The sequence below is a fragment of the Ascaphus truei genome, chromosome 19 (assembly GCF_040206685.1).
Source record: "Ascaphus truei isolate aAscTru1 chromosome 19, aAscTru1.hap1, whole genome shotgun sequence".
Classification (NCBI taxonomy): Eukaryota; Metazoa; Chordata; class Amphibia; order Anura; family Ascaphidae; genus Ascaphus; species Ascaphus truei.
In genome coordinates this window covers 31,211,208-31,228,585 of record NC_134501.1, presented here as the reverse complement: position 1 = coordinate 31,228,585, position 17,378 = coordinate 31,211,208, and the positions used below count along the sequence as shown (strand labels likewise).

The window sequence follows — 17,378 nt, the reverse complement described above, 5'->3', positions numbered from 1 at the left end:
TTAATATTGCCATTATCATACTGTGTGACAGGACTCCCTGAACCTGCGAACTACGTGTTCTACCTGCACCAGGGTTCCCTACTCCACAGTATTTTTATTCCTAGCTACTTAGTAGTCCAGTCTACACGAACTACTTCTATTTTATTTGCGTTGCGTTTATAGGAACCTTAGGCACCAGTCACTACCCCTTGTGGCAGCTTTTATACACACACAGCTGCAATTATTCTACAGTTTATCTACCATCAGGCAACAATCAGCGGCTTCTACCATATAGGGTGCTTAGCATTGGGCCCTATGAGTCAGAGGTAGTTATTACCATACCCTGATATTGCTGCTGTTAGCCTGTGTGTTTAATCTGGGGTGACTTTTCTTTAGGGTGGGTTGGGGTGTATAAGGATATATATACATCTGTCATCCTATCCTCACCTATTACCTCTTTCGGTACTATAACCCCCCCCCCCTCCTAGGCACCAGTTGTAATACCATCTATCATTACCGAGTGCCAGAGCCTTACTGTTCCCCCTTCCACCTATTTTGGGGGTGGTATATATTAATCCATTAGCATTTAATACTATTTTAACCATTAAACTTTAGCGTTGTGTGTTTTTGTGGGTATTCTCATTCCCATACATTTATTAGTACCTATGACTTCTGCTATTTGTGTCTTTACCTGAGTGCTAGTTATATAGGGGTCTCTTCCGCCTACCTAGTTAAGTGGCACATTGTGAACATAGGAGGAACATTATAAAAGGCTTTTTAGTCCATGGTGTACCTAGACATTTTTTTTATGCTCACAATAAAAATATCAATGATCTTTCTATAATAGGTATTGAACATATCCAAGTAGATGACCATAGAGGGGATAGATTATTGAGGCTACGTAAGCAAGAAACATATTGGATTTTTAGATTACAGACAATGCAACCAGGGTGTCTTAATGAAGACTTAGATCTTTTAGCTTTCCAATAATATGTTTTAAATTGTTTAGATTACACTATTTAATTATATATATTTTTTTATTGTGTTTATTATTTGGTCCTTCCTCTGATATCATTTATCTTGTAATAAATATTTGTGTTTTTAATGTATGTACATACTGTTTATATTACATATATATCCTTTCTTCAAACACATATTTAAATTCTCTGTTTACAAGTTTTTCTCACATATCGAATTATACATATATAATTATATATTTATTTCTTGTTTTTGTATAAATCCTCTTTGTAGTTTTTGTGACATGAACCAAATACTGGGTGTTGATCTCTATGTGTTCATCCCTTCAATTCAGCAATTACCTTTAACCAATCATTAAGCAAATTACTTTATTATCAATAAAATTTAATTAATCAATTTCGGGTATTAAACACCATGAGTGTCCACCCCCAGTATCCCTGACGAAGCCATTCTATTGGTGAAACGCGTAGGAGGAGTTACAGTGGGTCACGTTTCAGTTGGGTGGACACACACTTACTCTTGTGTGGCCCCAGACACGTAGCAGCCCTAATTTTTTCTGAGCCTGAATGAATAGGACAACAGCCGCAAGCTGCTTTTTACATCTTCGTGGAGTGACAAGCACCAGCGTCATACTGGTTGCGACGCTGGAGACTTCTAGCCTGACGTCATTTCCTGTGAGCCCTGTGAGGAGGTAACCAGCACCAGCCAGCCATAGGCTTTAGAAGCTTTGAAGCAAGGCGACTTAGGTAAACACCCCAGGAGACGCTCAACAGCATAGCAGCAGCACTAATTCGGCATCTATTTGGCAAGCTGAGTTTCAACTTTCATCCTCAGAAACACCACAGGCTCATTTTGGAGTTTCATATACAGACTTCATTTCTACTTTAGGCATATCGGCACCAGTCCTTACCTAGCAGGCAAACGTTTCATTTTTTATTGCAGTATATCTATATTAATTTTTCATTGTAGTTTATCTATTTTCTTTTTGTATATTTGCATTGTGTGCTTTTATATCTTCCATTCTAACTATAAACAAACCGCTTTTTGCCAAACAATTGCGCCTTTTTTCTTTTGATGCTCTTATCTTATCTGCTCCTTCCTTTCTGCGCCCAGGAAAGGCTTTTCAAAGGTGCTTTGCTCGCAATAGCAAAGCACTGGGCATTGGGGGTGCTAGAGAAGCCCAGCCAAGCTGAGGACAAGTGCTGGGAGCAAGTTCTCGCATCCAAGTTCTGAGAATTGAACAGAGCTGAAACCAGTGGGAAGAGCACGGTGGCTCTCCCGAAAGAGTATCGTGTGTTCCTAGACGTGGAGCACTGTGTAAGCCTTCCTGAAGCAGGCATCCTGCACCTAGTTGAGGCTAGTATCTCCCCCAGACCCAAGTTGGTATGTATTCCCTTGTATTTGTATCAGAGCAGGTACAAGCATAGCGTGACGTTTCAGGACAAGCTAGTCCTTTCCTCAGACCATACACCACCACAGATGCAGCGCGTGGAGTGCTCACGTGTGATGTCACCCCCAACCGGGAGACAAGAGAAGAGGAACGCCCACAATGAATAAGTTGCAAAATAGCAATAGCAGTAACACATATAACCTTAGTATCATCAAAGGATATGTGAAGAATACATCAAGAGGTCAATTATGCACAAACTAAATCCAACACATTTCGTAGAGGAGCTTCTTGATCATGAGCATTCTGGTGCTCCACTAGCGAGCCCTGTAGAGGTGACTATATACCTGTGCTTGTTTATTGGGGCTGAGTGAGAGGTCTGGACGTGACTGTTGCTATTCTGCATCTGAGCTGGTATTGATCTAGGCTGCTGTCTGTTTAGCAATTTAACTACAGTGACCTGTAGTTGGTGCCTGGTGCTCCTGCCGACCTTGGGCTTATTATTGTTGCTAGAGTCTGCTCTGCTGTAATTTGGGCCATCTTGCGACAGACTGTGCACTGCATCTGTGGTGGTCTTGAGTCTGCCTGCCATCATCCATACAAGGCTGGACGTTGAAGTGAAAACCTACCCCGATGTCCAGGCTCATGGTTTTTATACCTCAATGCTTTTAAACTGCTGATTTTTTTTTAACATGTTCATTACCATACCCCTTTCCTTTTGTTACCATTAAATATTTTCAATACTGTACTATGAGGGTGTTGCGCTTTTTTTTCTTTTTCATAGCTCTAGATTGTGATGTCCGGTCACAGTAAATGAGCTCATAAAATGCCTAGTGCATACGATGAATAATAATCCCTCTGGTAGGTGAAAAAGAATAAGGGTTGTATATGAACAGCCCTGACTCATTCGTCTGCCTATGTGGAAACACACCCTAGAGCATAGTACACCAGCCTGTGTACACGTCTAACATCCAGCAAAGAAATGAGAAAGACTCACGATTTGATGCTTGTCCGGGTTCCAGTGCATGCTGCACGCAAAGAGCATCATGTAGAGATTTCAGAAGGTTAGAACAGCGGAGCACAGCATGCAAAAAGTAGGGGCTACGATGCAAAAATTGATTAAAACGCTTTATTGATCAGATGATATGGCGTTGAGCAGGAAGAACCACTAACGCATTTTGCGCGTACAGGCGCTTTTTCAAAGAGTGTGAGTAATCCAAGTGTGTTGGTTATTTAAATAATTTACCACCACCAAACGTGACTCCACGCTGAATGCATCACGTGTGCGGCATTAGTGAGATTTGACGTGCTGAACGTCAAAAGCAATCTAACCACAGTGACACTTTCAGAGTGGGGGTGAAAATGCAGACCACACCTTGACAAAGTCCTACGGGATGAAATGCGTTGGTGCGTTTGTTTGTTTCTTTCTTTTTGTGAACTGATGGATTAAATACCTTCTACTTTTATCTTGTAATTGCCCTGTTATTATTGAAAAAATCCACTTTTTTGCTGCTGTGCTCCGTTGCTCCACACTTCTTCTCGTTGACTCTACTCTGCAGGATTGCACACTCCAGAATACTGCAACACCGGACTCATTTTGGCTACCCCCAGGGGCAGGTAATTGGCTTTAGCCCTTATATGTTTACCTTGTGTCATACAATAGGGGATGTTTTAGCTTTGAGATGGGTTCCTATACAAAGGCCATTTGTTGTGGTGCTCAAGTGGACACCGCTAGGTCATTTGTCCCTCTATTCATCTTTATGGACATTTATTCTATGGATGGTTGCAGTGTGTTTACTTATACTTCAATGATGCCTATGAGGAAAAATATGTGCAGTGCACACACTTATATTTGAGCACCATTTGTCTTCAATTCTCCTTCTTTAATCATAGTCTAATCAGAGACTACGCATGAAGAATCCATACTGTTCAAATAAGTGAGATTTTGTAGCAAATGCAGAGTTATTTTCAAGTGGAGCATTGGCAGTTATTTACCAAGAATTGGCCTTTATTTTTCTCATGTAAATAGTATTTTGCCTGTTTTGACATACTAGATAGTTACACGTATTAAATGTCCACCTTTTACTGGATTCACTTCAGCTTTCTAATTCATAATAAGCAAAAGATTAACTTATAGCAATTTAAACGTACATTTAGATCATGTAAATGGCTTCTCTCCTGTGTAAACTCAAAGCAAAGCGAAGAGCAAGAGCACATTAAATTCAATTAAAATGTCTCCTCTACTGTATCATGGTGTATCATTTGATTTCCTTAAGTGAAGCTGTTGCAGAGATAATCTTCAAGCCTTCTTCTGTATTTCTACCATTTTGAATTCTTATTTTCAGATGTACAATTCATGCGATATTAGTTTCGAATGCTCATTGAAGTCTTTGTCACAATCACTACACATATAGGGCTTCTATGCTATGTGAAGTCGCTCATGTCGACGGAGATTTGAGCTCTGAGTAAATGCTTTACCACATGCACATTTAAAGGGCCTCTCCCCAGTGTGAGTTCTCATATGACTTGCATACCCTGACCTATCACAGAATTTTCTCCCACAATCATAGCATTTAAATGGCTTCTCTCCTGTGTGAATTCTTTCATGGGAAAGAAGTGTTGAATGCTGACTAAAGCTTCTCCCACATTCATTGCAACTAAAGGGCTTCTCCCCTGTGTGTATTCGCTGATGTATAAGAAGTGTTGAATTATCAGCAAAAGACTTCCCACATTCAGTACACTTATGGTTCTTGTCATCTTTATGTGTTCTGTAATGTGTGACAAATAATTCTTTATCAATGAAAGTTTGGCCACACTTTTTACACAGATAGGGTTTTTCATCTATGTGAGTTTTCTGATGTTGCAGAAGTAATGTATGCTGAACAAATCTTTTCCCACATACAGTACATGCATGTGTCCCTCTTATAGGTAGTATTGGGCATGTATTATTAAATTTATCCTTAAATTTCTTAGCAAATATAATGCAAGACCTACATTTGTAACTGATGGGAATTTTAGGATTTATAACTTCAGCACTTTTATTGCTGCTTACAGGCCTTTTCTCATTTTGTCCAATCTTTTGAGGTCGAATTCTGTTTATTTTTGTAGTGAATCTTTTCCCACATTTATTGCAGTCTTGGGATACCAAACTTGCCCTCAACCTTTGATATCTCTTACATGTCCAGCTGCTTTTATAGGTTTTCTGACCTGCAATATTTCTAAAATACTTGTTTTCTAGGTGTGCTCTACTCACTACACCCCTCTTTGTTTCTGTAATACCTGTTTTGCCTTCCCTATTAGAAGCACTTAATTCCTTAGTTGAACTTAAGTTATACTTCACTTTGCAGGTCTTTTCACAACGGCAATAATGAATATCATGTATTTTCTTAGTACGATTTGGAATTCTGCAAAGGGTTTTCTCACTAGGGCTTGAAATCTTTCTTTTAGTCATATCTGCTTGGGTGTTGGCATTCATTACAAGACTTGTACATAATTTCTTCGCATTGGGCACTCCAATATTTTCAAGAACACATTTCTTACTAGCTGGACTTATTGTTGTACTGTCTGTTGTATTTAGCCCATTGTTCCTTTTGTTTTTAGTCTTGCTTTCAGTTTCTTCATGCACCTTTGCTGTTCTCTTGGTACCTGTACTTGGCTTTGAATGCTTTTGAACACAAGAACACAACTTGAACTTATCTTTACAACTACCTTTGTCTTGTTCATTAATTCTATGAGGCTGCTTCTTTATCCCAGTGTTATTCGGTACACTTTTATCACCATCATAGGTGTTAATAGACTTTTTCGTTCTCTCACCATGAAAACATATATTTGGTATTGCATTGTTCACAAAATGTTCCCCTGTAGTCTTCTTGTTATCAGTACACATACACAGGTTCTGCTTAGCATTTTCATCATCTTTGGGGCTTAATTTGCGACCACAGCATATCTTCATGTCTTTAGCATTAGAACTCTCATGAAGCCTTTCAACTGGATGCATTTTAAAGTTTTTCTGAATATTGTCTTTCCTTTTGGCGAGAGGATATTGTTTATGTGAACGAATTACTAGCTCATCATTGGCAGCATTTTTATTACATGCATCTTCCTTACTCATGCTCCGTTTTCTTGAGACTATACGTTTGTTGTTGGTAGGCCTAGATGGGGAACATGTAAATACCAGGTTCTCTGCAGTATTTTTGTTATGCGCAGTACTGGTAAGTGACTTCGTATAAACATATGATTTCTCTGCATCCTTATGACTGAATTGTATTATTTTGCTTCTTTGAATATCAACACCGATATTTACTTCCATTATTTCTCTCCCTTTATTTTCCTCTGCCTCAGTTTCACACTGACTTTTGTTTTTGTCTCGTCCTCTCTCAGTGCAAATGCTGCTTATTAGAGGCCGATCTGATTGGTTATCCTTTTTCTTGATTCTCTCTTTACAATGTTGGCCATCCATTTGACGTCTTCTTATATCAATCATGCTGTTCGACTCACTACATTTCTTGGCATCAGTGCATACCAACAGTCTCTTGTTTTTCTCAGTGTCAGATTTTGTATGCTCTGTAGTCTTAATAATTAGGCTTCCCCAATCACCTTTGCTGTCCCTAATGTCTGTAACATCAGGACCCACATGAGGTTTTGAAATAGGATTTCTCTGAGTGCTTTTCTCATTTTTGGAAAAAGAAATGTCACTAGTTCGATTATCTGGCCTCTTTGTTTTCCTCTGTTTAAGGTCCTTGTGTTTCCCAACACTGATCTCAGCTTGCGATTTCTGCAGTGGAATGCTCTCAGTGCATGTGCAAAACTCAGATTTAATGCATACATGTGTCCCCTGTGGTACCTTAGTTACTATATCCAGCTCAGTATGTTTTTGTTTGACCCTTGAAGATCCATACTTTTTTCCATGCTTGACACTTCTTTCTGGCTTGGAAAACTTCTCTAGTTTTTTCCTACCCTTCGTTATTGTGATGATTTCTGTGCTATTCTCATTTCTAGCACCGCTACATGATCTCTGTTTTGTATTTCCATTCTTGTCTGAGCAGTGGGTAATGTTTTCATCAGTACCTGGCATCTGTGTTAACCTCGTAGTTTCGTTTCCACTACCTTCTTTGCCATTTGTAAACTTCTTGTTAACTATAGCACCGTCTAAAAAGGTATGTAATCTATGTACGATCCGGTTTGTGTTTTCATTGCTCGGCATTCCACTGTCAGGGCATGTACTTGATCCTTGTGGTGTTATTTTGTTTTGTTCTATTCTTTCTGTAATTATTTTATGACCACAACTTGTACTTGGTGTTTCCCTGTGTTTTCGGTTATTCTCACTCAGTTTTGTGCTATTTTTGTATTTACATTGATCCTTTTTGTCACCTCTCTCATAATCAGAGCATGCTTTTGATCGTTGTGTTGCTTTTATGATCCTCTCACTAATTTCTTTGCTCTCTGTAACCTTTAATGATCCCCTTGTCTCAGCAGCAATCTTTTTCACAGATAACTTCACTGCCCTCTGGCTTGCTGTGTAGTTACTGGCAGATTTAGCACACTTATTTAGCTTGACATTGACTTGACCTCTTGAATTCTCAGTCTGTAGATCTGGTATTGTGCCGATACTTGACTTCTCAGCTGTATTTTCATCACGATTAGTATATGGATCTGATTTACTTGTGTTTTCAGAGCTTCTTTCATCGGAAGTGTTTGGATTTGTGTCTGCTGGTAATTTATGCAGGCGTATAATAAGCTCTTTGTGATTTTTTAAAGTCCGCTCAGTACATTTCTCCAACATCTCCCTTACATTGTTCCTCCGAATTGATTTAGATTGACACCCTCTCCTGAGATCATTATCTTTCAGAGAAGATGGTGAAATATGATCATTTGATAACTGTACATCTTGAGAGTCTAATTTCAAGGGGCGTAGCTGAATATCACTCACGGAACCAATATCACCTGTGTAACAAAAATGCACACAAATTAAGCATTAAAGTATATTTCCTTCCCCACCATTAACGTACAATAAAATACAAACCAGACCATTTTATTTTTTACACATTTTTTGCCTCTCCAGTGCCAGGTGCCTAAAATGCATTAAAATAGTGAGGAAAAAAACCATGATCCAAAAAGAAATGTATGTTAAAATAAAATAGGTTCTAATGTATTGCCATCAAATTTGACAACACACAATATCTACCAAGCACATTGTCTGTAAATTGGACCACTACATCTATTCTTTGTACCAGATACTCGCATCATTTTAGATAGAAATTTTACCTACCTTCGCAGTTTTTTTTATCAATTCCCCAACAGCCACTCATCCACGGTTCATGACCTTTTTCGATTTTTGATATTATTGGAGGCTGACCTATTAGAAAAAAATATATAGCATGCATTAAAACGTAACATTAGGAGAAGAAAAAAAAAACCTTTACATGTTAACCTCAAGAGTTCACTGCAGGGAGTTACCCTCGGCTGTAAAGGGGTCTTTAAGAACTACAGACAGCCATGCAAAGTGGTCAAGGTTTTCAGTACACAGAAAATAAATGAACAATATGACAAGAGGCACAAATATGGACAGGCAGCATTTTCAGTAAACAAAGCAGAATCTCTCTTTGCCTAAGGCCGGATTCCAAATAAGCCCTTTTCATAGAACAGAAAGTCCCATCCGTTAAACAGATTTTGCTTATACAAAAATCCCATAAAATAAAAATGCTAGTAAAATCCTATATTTTCTTGCAAAATATACATATAATGTAAAAAAAATGTTTAGGTATTTGTGTATTCATTCAGCTCACCACGTGGAGCGTACAGTAATCTGTTGCTCCCCCATTCAAACAGCAATCCTAAATAAACTGTGGTGCCAAATAGATCAAATGCTTTCCTTTATTGAACACCCCTTCCTCCCCCCCCTTCTACTCAGTCTCTTCCACCCCTACCTTCCTCCCAGTCTCTTACACCCTGTGACGGTAGGGGTAGCAAGCCTCCCATAATAAAGGTGAAGTCCTGCTGGCTAACCCAATACTGTGTATAATGGCCACCTCTGTAAAGCTTATTTTGGCCAATGTATGATTTGCTTTGTGTAACCCCTTCCAGAAAAGGGCTGATTACTGTCTAATGTTTGGAAGGGGAAAACTATAACTTGGGAACAGGGAATGTACATGTATATAAAAACACACTTTAGTCCCTGTAAAGGAAAATATATTCCCCATGTTTAAGTGTAGCCTGTTCCCCATGCAGTTGAAAAGGCAGCCGGTGTGTAAAAAGTAAGGTGTAATGATTCCTTTGCTAGCAGACACAGTAATCCAATTACCTGTGCTGCTTACAAAGAAATAGTGGTTCGTGATAAATGGCAGACAGGAAAGTGTTGGCTATAAGGTCCAAGGACGAGCTCTCAGTGGGGAGCCTTTGTTCCCCGCAGACGCTGTCCCAACGGGCGATTTGGGTCTGGCTGGGGGAAGCCATTGCCGGGACTTAGTCCCCCAGCGCAATTCCCATAGGCAGCTTTCAAAACTTCCACCGCCCAGCCGATCCGTCATCCAGGAGCGGTCCTGGGCACCTAAGCCGGTGTAACCGGGCGAGCTCCCTTCGTGCCCTCGCCTGTGATTGGCCACCCGGTCACGATCAGCGCTATGATTGGCCGCCGCTCCTTGCTCCATGTTGAGCATTGCCAGCGGGGGCTATGTAAGGAGAACGGCCGGTGCAGAGAACCAGACCAAGTGTGGAGGCGATCAGAGACGCGCCGGTGGGCTTTGACAGTGCTTTGTGTAAAAGAGCATAAATGAGCACTGCGCTCAGCGGAGGAACGCCGGAGAAGCCCGACCAGCAGAGACCGTGCGTGGAGCTGATCTGAGACACAGCTGAGCGGGAGATTCAAAAGTGCTTTGTGCCGGATAGCACAGAGAAGCCTACGACAAGCAGCAGACAGGATAATTCTACTGAAGAAGGCTCCTGCACCGAGTGAGGCTTGAGACTCCCCCCTCTCCCCCCAGATTGTGAGTGTATATTGTTTATTTTGTGTGTTTGCTGGCTTGCCAGAATAATCTCAGTTTTATTCAATTATTGTGTCCTGTCTGGTGATAGTGATCCCTGGTTATAAAAGTACTTGTCTCCCATTACACGCCCCTACCTTCTACCCAGTTCTTACACACCTCCCTCACCCCTCCCCGGTGTCTTACATGCCTCCCTCAACCCCTCCAGTGTCTCTTAACCCTTTCACATGTCTCCGTTGACCCCTTCCTCCTCCGTGTCTTAAGCCCTTACTTTCAACCCCCAATATCTCTTAACCCACCGTAGGAAGGGGTTAAGAGACATTTACATTTTTGTTTTTTTACTGGGCATTTAATCGTAATAAAGTTATCACTATAAGCAGTGGTTGACAAATCACCAAAAAATCTACTCGCCACACAAAAAAATCTACTCGCCACCTAGTACCAAACGTGTGCTGGTTGGGCCAATAGGAGCTCGCCACGATGTTAAATCCACTCGCCCGGGGCGAGCAAATGTATAGGTTTGTCGAACACTGACTATAAGAATGTAATACAGTTATCGCCCAAGCCTAGTGCGAGTCAGGAAACAAACTTTTTTTTAAAGTAAATTTAAAGTCAGGTGGTGAAAACCAACAATGGGAGTTCAAACGACAAGGGATAAAAACAAATATCTGCATGTTCTCTATGATGACCGTAAACAAGTAGATGCTCCAGGAATTTGAGGGACGATCTGGTACATGGTCATTACCAGAGAGCCACACTAAATGACCCACCTCCTCAACAAAAGCCATGTTCAAGTGCCATTGCTGTAAGGCCTCTAATTACAATGATCCCACCAAATAATAACAGCTAAGAATAGACACCTTTATTAACTCTAGGGCTATTAATGTCATATACCTGATCAGCTTGGAGTGCGGAAAAGATATGCAGGAAAGACCGCAAGGGAATTATGTAGAATAATTCTCGAGTATGTGAATTCGGTCAGACATTAAATGGACACACCGATTACGTAAAATATATAGTAGATGAGGCTGAAAAAAAATAAAAAAATTAAAAGAAATACATCCATCAAGTTGCACCTATGCTAAATTTAGACAACAGAAATGTTATCCTATATCCGTTCCTACAGTATATTGATCCATTGAAAGGCAAACAAAAACCCCCCAGAGAAATATCATCTAATGATATCTCATAAGGGGAAAAATTAATTCCTTCCTGACTCCCAAGAATTAGCAATTGGATTATTCCCTGGATCAACATCCTTCCCATGTATACTTATTTGGTATATCCCTGAATACCTTTCCTTTCTAAAAAGATGTCCAACTTTTTTTGAACAGATCTTTTGTATCTGCCATCACAGTCTCCATGGGTTAGGAATTCCACATTTTAACTGCTCTTACTGTAAGGCTTCGGATATACTGGGTGCACATGGCGTCACACGCCTGTCGGGCAAGCGATCTGTGGCCTGTGATCCAGTCACAGGGATACGTGATATCACATGAGCAGTTCGTCCTCATTGTCTGAACCACCCATGTGACACGGCCGTCGCGGGACAAAAACATAAAAAATATGTCTCGTGAAAAATCCGTTGCGCGTGCTATGGTCTCATTGAGGTCTGGCCTTTTGTTCGCACCGTGCGAACAGGATAGATGCAGCCTAAAGAACCCTTTCTTTTATTGCTGGTGAAATCTCCTTTCCTCCAACCTTGTGGATGATCCTGAGTCCTTTGTACTGCCCTTGGGATGAATAGTTCTTTTGAAAGCTCCTTGTACTGTGCCCGAATATATTTCTATATAAATGACCACATCCCCTCTTAGACAGCTCTCTTCGGTTTCTTGACACGTGAATCAATGCCATAATGATATGATAATGATAATATTAACCATCTTACTTTTACAGGATATACCACCTCAAGAGAATGAGGGGAGGCGATACCGATAATAAACTACTTAGAATGGAGGCTGAATGGATTTTTTAAATTAAAAACACAGTTCAAATGGCCTAAATGAAGGTTTGACATACACCACCTTCACAGACTATTATCCCTGTTTTTGATTAACAAATCCTTCTGATTAAGTCTTCATATGAAAACGGACAAGAGTTTTACGTTGATTTTCATGTATATAGACTAAATTCTTGCCCCAGCCATGCCAACGGTATTGATTGGGACTACCATCCATGGTGAGATCCCATTAAATGGATTAATATATATCCGGTTTTGAGACTAAATGCATATCCAATTGTGATATGCGCCAATAATTAATACATCACTACGCATTTGCTGTAATCATGCTGACAGCGCGCCTGGATTGCTTGTGTGTACCACAAGATGGAGCCATTGGATTCCATTTTAAATAACACCTGTAATAAGCATCCTAAGTTGCTATCACAATGCCCCACTATTTAAACTCGGACCGAGAGACTTGCACGATTTACCGTAATCCGTAGCTGGAGTGAAATGTGTCGGGATGGTTTTTCGACACGTCGAAGGGTCTGATTTAAGACCGCTATTGGGGGGAGGGGGCTCCAGGGATCGCAGGGACAAGCAAGCGGGAATTTGAGTTAGCAAGTGTGTGATAAATCACTAAACCAACTTCCTGGAGCTATGCCACATCAACTTTACCTCCAAAACATAAATCTACTAAAGCAAGGGTGCACAAGTGGGCCAGGTTTTCAAGGCAACAACGTACCCAAGAATGTGGTCTTAGTGGCAACGAAGACAAGGCTAAAAGTAATTATGGGTATATACATTCATATTTTTTCTCTCGATATCATTAAGGGAGAAAAGTCCTCCTTGGCGCTGGTCCCCAGGAACGATGTGCGAAGTGCAGATATGTGAAGAAACCAAACAGATCCGTGTATATCTTCCAATATATTAAGTAGTATATTCAATAACCACAGTGTAAATAGATTATCCAAAAAATTGAAAACGTGAATAATCACTTGAACCCTTAAATTCCACAATGGGGAGGTGAAACAGTGATAACAATTGAAAAAGGTTTTTGCATGTGTACTAGTGGATGCCCTTAGAAACATGCAGTGGGCTACAGAATGCCGTACAAAAAATTGCTAGGAAATACATGAACCTACAATACTCAATGCATTCTGTAGCCCACTGCATGTTTCCAAGGTTCTCCCATTCTGATTGGCTGCTAGGGAAACCTCCCACGCTCTGATTGGTCATTGCTCCTCCTACTTCCATGTTAGAGATAGCTCAGCAGAGTGTATGTAAGGAGGCGGCCCGATCAGGGAACCTGACATTCTGTGGCTTGAGTCGGTGAGGCGCGGGTGGGTTTTTCAAAGTTGCTCTGTTACGAATAGTAGAGCAACCGGCTTTGTTTCTGAAGCTAGGAAAGACTGCCCTGCTGAGACTAAGTCAGACGCGAAGTCCAAGTTCTCAGAATAGAACGTAGCGGTCACGGTCAGGTATTCTACCCGAAAAGAATACCAGGACGATTTCCCCGTCAAGGTAAGCCTTCCGAAGCAGGCGCCCGGCACCTATTTGAGGCTAGTTTTTGACCCCCAGTAAGTGTGTATTCTGTCTGTATTTTGTATATTCATTGTGTGTACATGGGATTACCCAAATAAACTACATTTTATTCCATTACCATGTTTTGCCTAGTGAATGATCCCAGAAAGGTAAAAAGTGTTAAAAGTCCTTGTCTCCCATGACAAATCACTAATTACCTTGACTTGATTTGGATTTAGTCCTGATGTTGTGTATTTCTCCATAATTAATGGTGAATTATCCAGAAACTACACAATTTATGTTAAAGATGTTACTACATAGTAAATCAATGCTTATAGGTTGCACAGCTATATACTGATGCAAAAGAGATGAGGACAAGTATACCAAAGAAAAAGTGCTTAAAATCTATAAAAAGATTACCAATGACTATATTCTCCTAAATAAAGGAGACCAGTATATTAAAGGCAGTGGTAAATATAAATTGGCATTTATTTTATCTGTGGAGGTCAGTCACTACAGATTTCCACAAATCCGGAGACAAACATATGCTCCAAAAGGTCTATTTATTCAGGTCTGCCAGTTACAAATCTCAGGAAAAATCATCATTATTATTATTATTATTTTTAAAGCACAAGATTCATCAAAATCACAAAATCTCAGTAAAAGGTGTTTTAATGAACCTGGTGTTTACTTGGCACCAGATTTGAAAATGGGATACTTTCCTGCAAAATCATTGTGTCCGTCTATGTATATACTTCATGGGAAACAACTTCTTACCCAGAGAGATCAGCATGTTGTAATTCTCCAACATAACTTCCTTGTAAAGCTCCTTCTGCCATTCTTCTAAGTACTCCCACTCCTCCTCGGAGAAGAAGATTGCGATGTCATCAAAATGTATCGGCTCCTAAACCAAAATAATCTCAGCTTTATTACACATCTTTCACCATCCCCCCCCCCCAGAACACAAAGTGAATCTTGAATAAATGAGTCATACTTAGGCAGCCAATAACATTGAATACACACGCACTGGCAGAAAATGCTGGGCGCCTGGCCGCCTAAAATTTCACCCCTGGCACCCGTCCTGTGCGTAGTAAGGACTGAAAATAATTGTAGCAATTTTTTTTTTAAAAACAACTCTGAATGATTTTTAATGGATTATAATGCAACAGACTTTTTTGTTTCTATAGTAACCATTTACAAAGTTACACTGCAGAATACTCCTCTTCAGTGAATCCCCGAGCCCAGTGGCAGATTTCCCACTAGGTCATAGACTGCAAACATTTGGGGTACACATTCACTCTCTCGCCTATCAGTCCTGATGGGGTCACTTATATATGCTGGGCACCTCCTTGCTGTCTCTTTTCTGCCACCCTCCTCATCCTGATTCGCAACGTCAAATGACGCCACGGAGGTGACCAAAGTCATCATTTGACGCCGTGTGAGGAGACGCCGTAACTTTGGTGACGTCCGTGGCGTCATTTGATGCTGCGAAACAGAAGGAGGGCGGCAGAAAGGAAACGGCCGGCATATGCAAGTGCCCTGGGGTAGTGTATTTCTAACTCCACCACTGCCCGAGCTGAATCATCACAGGAGAACGGACGGATCGGCAATTTATCTAAATACTTATCACTGAGTGCAGATTGTATTGATGCACATATTAAAGGGGAGGGGGGGGGGGTAATGGCAGCTTGGACTGCTGGTTTAAGGCCATGCGTATAGTGCCCGTAACGGCGACACTGCCCTTAAACAAATGCATTGCCGCCGCCGCCGCGCGCGCTTATCATAAGCGCGACAGCAACAATGCAACGGAGCGACGTCGCGTCACAAATTTTGGTAGCTGGCAATATTTGATTTTTCAAGGGCTGTCGCCTCATGTGACAGACTGAACCAATCAAATGCCAGTACGCCTGTGACGCCGCCGCAAAGCGAAATATAACTTTCACTAGCGGCGAGGGGTGACGTCACCCGTCCCGGGCACTATACGCGCGGCCTAAGACATACTAGCTACAAAAGCTGCTTCCCATTGAGCAGACCCTCCCCCTCCCTCTCCATTACTGTCAGACTCTGCCCGCCCCCCGGGGTAACACATTACCCATGTGATAGGGTGATCAGTAGATGCCTCAGATTATAAACATGCCATCTCCCTGACCAGGGTCCCATAGCGAAACGGATCCCTATAATGTTCCCTTCCCGGAGCTGCCACACACAGTCCTAAAGCAAGTATCTCTCACCCGAGCAGCCGACATGTTACCAAGCGCCTTCCTCTACCGCCAGCTCCCCAAGCTGACCAGAGGCGGTAACCGCCGCGAGATTCCGGATTAAAACCGGAGAAAAGGGTATTCGCATAACTACTTCCGGTGTTCTCCATGGTAAGAGACGGGCGCGCTGCATGCTGGAACTTGGAGTGCTTCAAACAGGCATCGCTCTACTTTTTCCCACGGATTCCAGCCGCTGAAAACTACAACTCCCAGCATCCATTGCGGTCGTAGGACATGACATCTCTTTGTCTGTTTGCCACAATGGTGGATTTATAATGAGATTTGTAGGGGCAAAGCCAGGCCAGGAAAACTGATCTGGGGACCCACATGTATACAGCTCCGTGTTACAGTCACTTCTCTAAACTGTTACACTTCCTTTCATATGAGCATACATTTCTTTGTCACAAAATAAAGCAACATTACCAGTGAATATAATTAATAATTCTGTTTTTATCCAGCAGCTTAATAACAAAAAATGCTTCGGAGATTCAAGGTAACGCATTAATAATTAGTTATTATATCAGTTCGGGGGGGGGGGGGGGGGGGAACGGTGAATAATACAGCGGTGTCACAGTGCCAAAGTACCTTTCCCACTCCCGGTGATACTGCTTGTGGTTCTGGTATATGGTATGTGTGACTTTAAAGGTTCCATGTGGTATGAAAAAAGTACCAAAGTGCCTGGTTTTAAAAGATCTACTAAACATTGGAGCAAAGCTCTTTACACTTTATTTTAGACAGATTTGAGCAATATTTATGGGGTAAATATAGGACAGGGGAAACTCATTTTTCATTAACCCTTTGCGGTCCAATTACATTTTCATTAAGTGCGCCAGCAGGTCTAATTTAATTTTCGGGGAAAAAACCCACAAACAGCTTCTTTTTTTTTTTTTTGCAAGCAAACTCACAGCACACACTCACTACTCACTACACACACTCACTCACTGCACACATGCACGTACTACTCACTGCACACGCACGCACTCACTGCACACATGCACGCACGCACTGCACACACACACTCACTACTCACTGCACACGCACGCAGTCACTACTCACTGCACTCACACACTCACTCACTGCACACATGCACGTACTACTCACTGCACACGCACGCACTCACTGCACACATGCACGCACTCACTGCACACACGCACTCACTATTCACTGCACACGCACGCAGTCACTACTCACTGCACTCACACACTACTCACTGCACGCACTCACTGCACGGATCGGTACAGGGCTGGGGGGGGTGGGCGGATCGGCGGCGCAGGGATGGCGGATCGGCGCAGGGCTGGGGGGGTGATGGGATCGGCGCAGGGCTGGGGGTG

At 41.6% G+C, this 17,378-nt stretch overlaps 1 protein-coding gene across 2 annotated transcripts; it reads right to left on the bottom strand.

Moving 5' to 3' along the window:
* Positions 1-1,329: 1,329 nt before the first annotated feature.
* Positions 1,330-16,148, bottom strand: LOC142470131 (uncharacterized). Of its 2 annotated transcripts, XM_075577079.1 has the most exons (4): positions 16,021-16,148; positions 14,567-14,693; positions 8,613-8,699; positions 1,332-8,287 (listed from the first exon to the last, which is right to left on the bottom strand). In XM_075577079.1, exons 1-4 carry the CDS (start codon positions 16,033-16,035, stop codon positions 4,764-4,766), a joined length of 3,753 nt encoding a protein of 1,250 aa, XP_075433194.1. In that variant the 5' UTR covers positions 16,036-16,148; the 3' UTR covers positions 1,332-4,763. The 2 variants fall into 2 exon arrangements, with proteins under 2 accessions (XP_075433195.1, XP_075433194.1); XM_075577080.1 differs by lacking the exons at positions 14,567-14,693; positions 16,021-16,148 and adding an exon at positions 11,218-11,319 and having other exon boundaries at positions 1,330-8,287.
* Between the last annotated feature and the right edge of the window lie 1,230 nt (positions 16,149-17,378).

Bases quoted from the DNA above. Each gene is read 5' to 3' on its own strand.
- LOC142470131 (XM_075577079.1), bottom strand. The intron at 8,700-14,566 runs GTAAGAAGTTGT...TTTTTCTAATAG, and splicing joins CAACATGCTGATCTCTCTGG to GTCAGCCTCCAATAATATCA. The intron at 8,288-8,612 runs GTAGGTAAAATT...TTTGTTACACAG, and splicing joins TGATAAAAAAAACTGCGAAG to GTGATATTGGTTCCGTGAGT.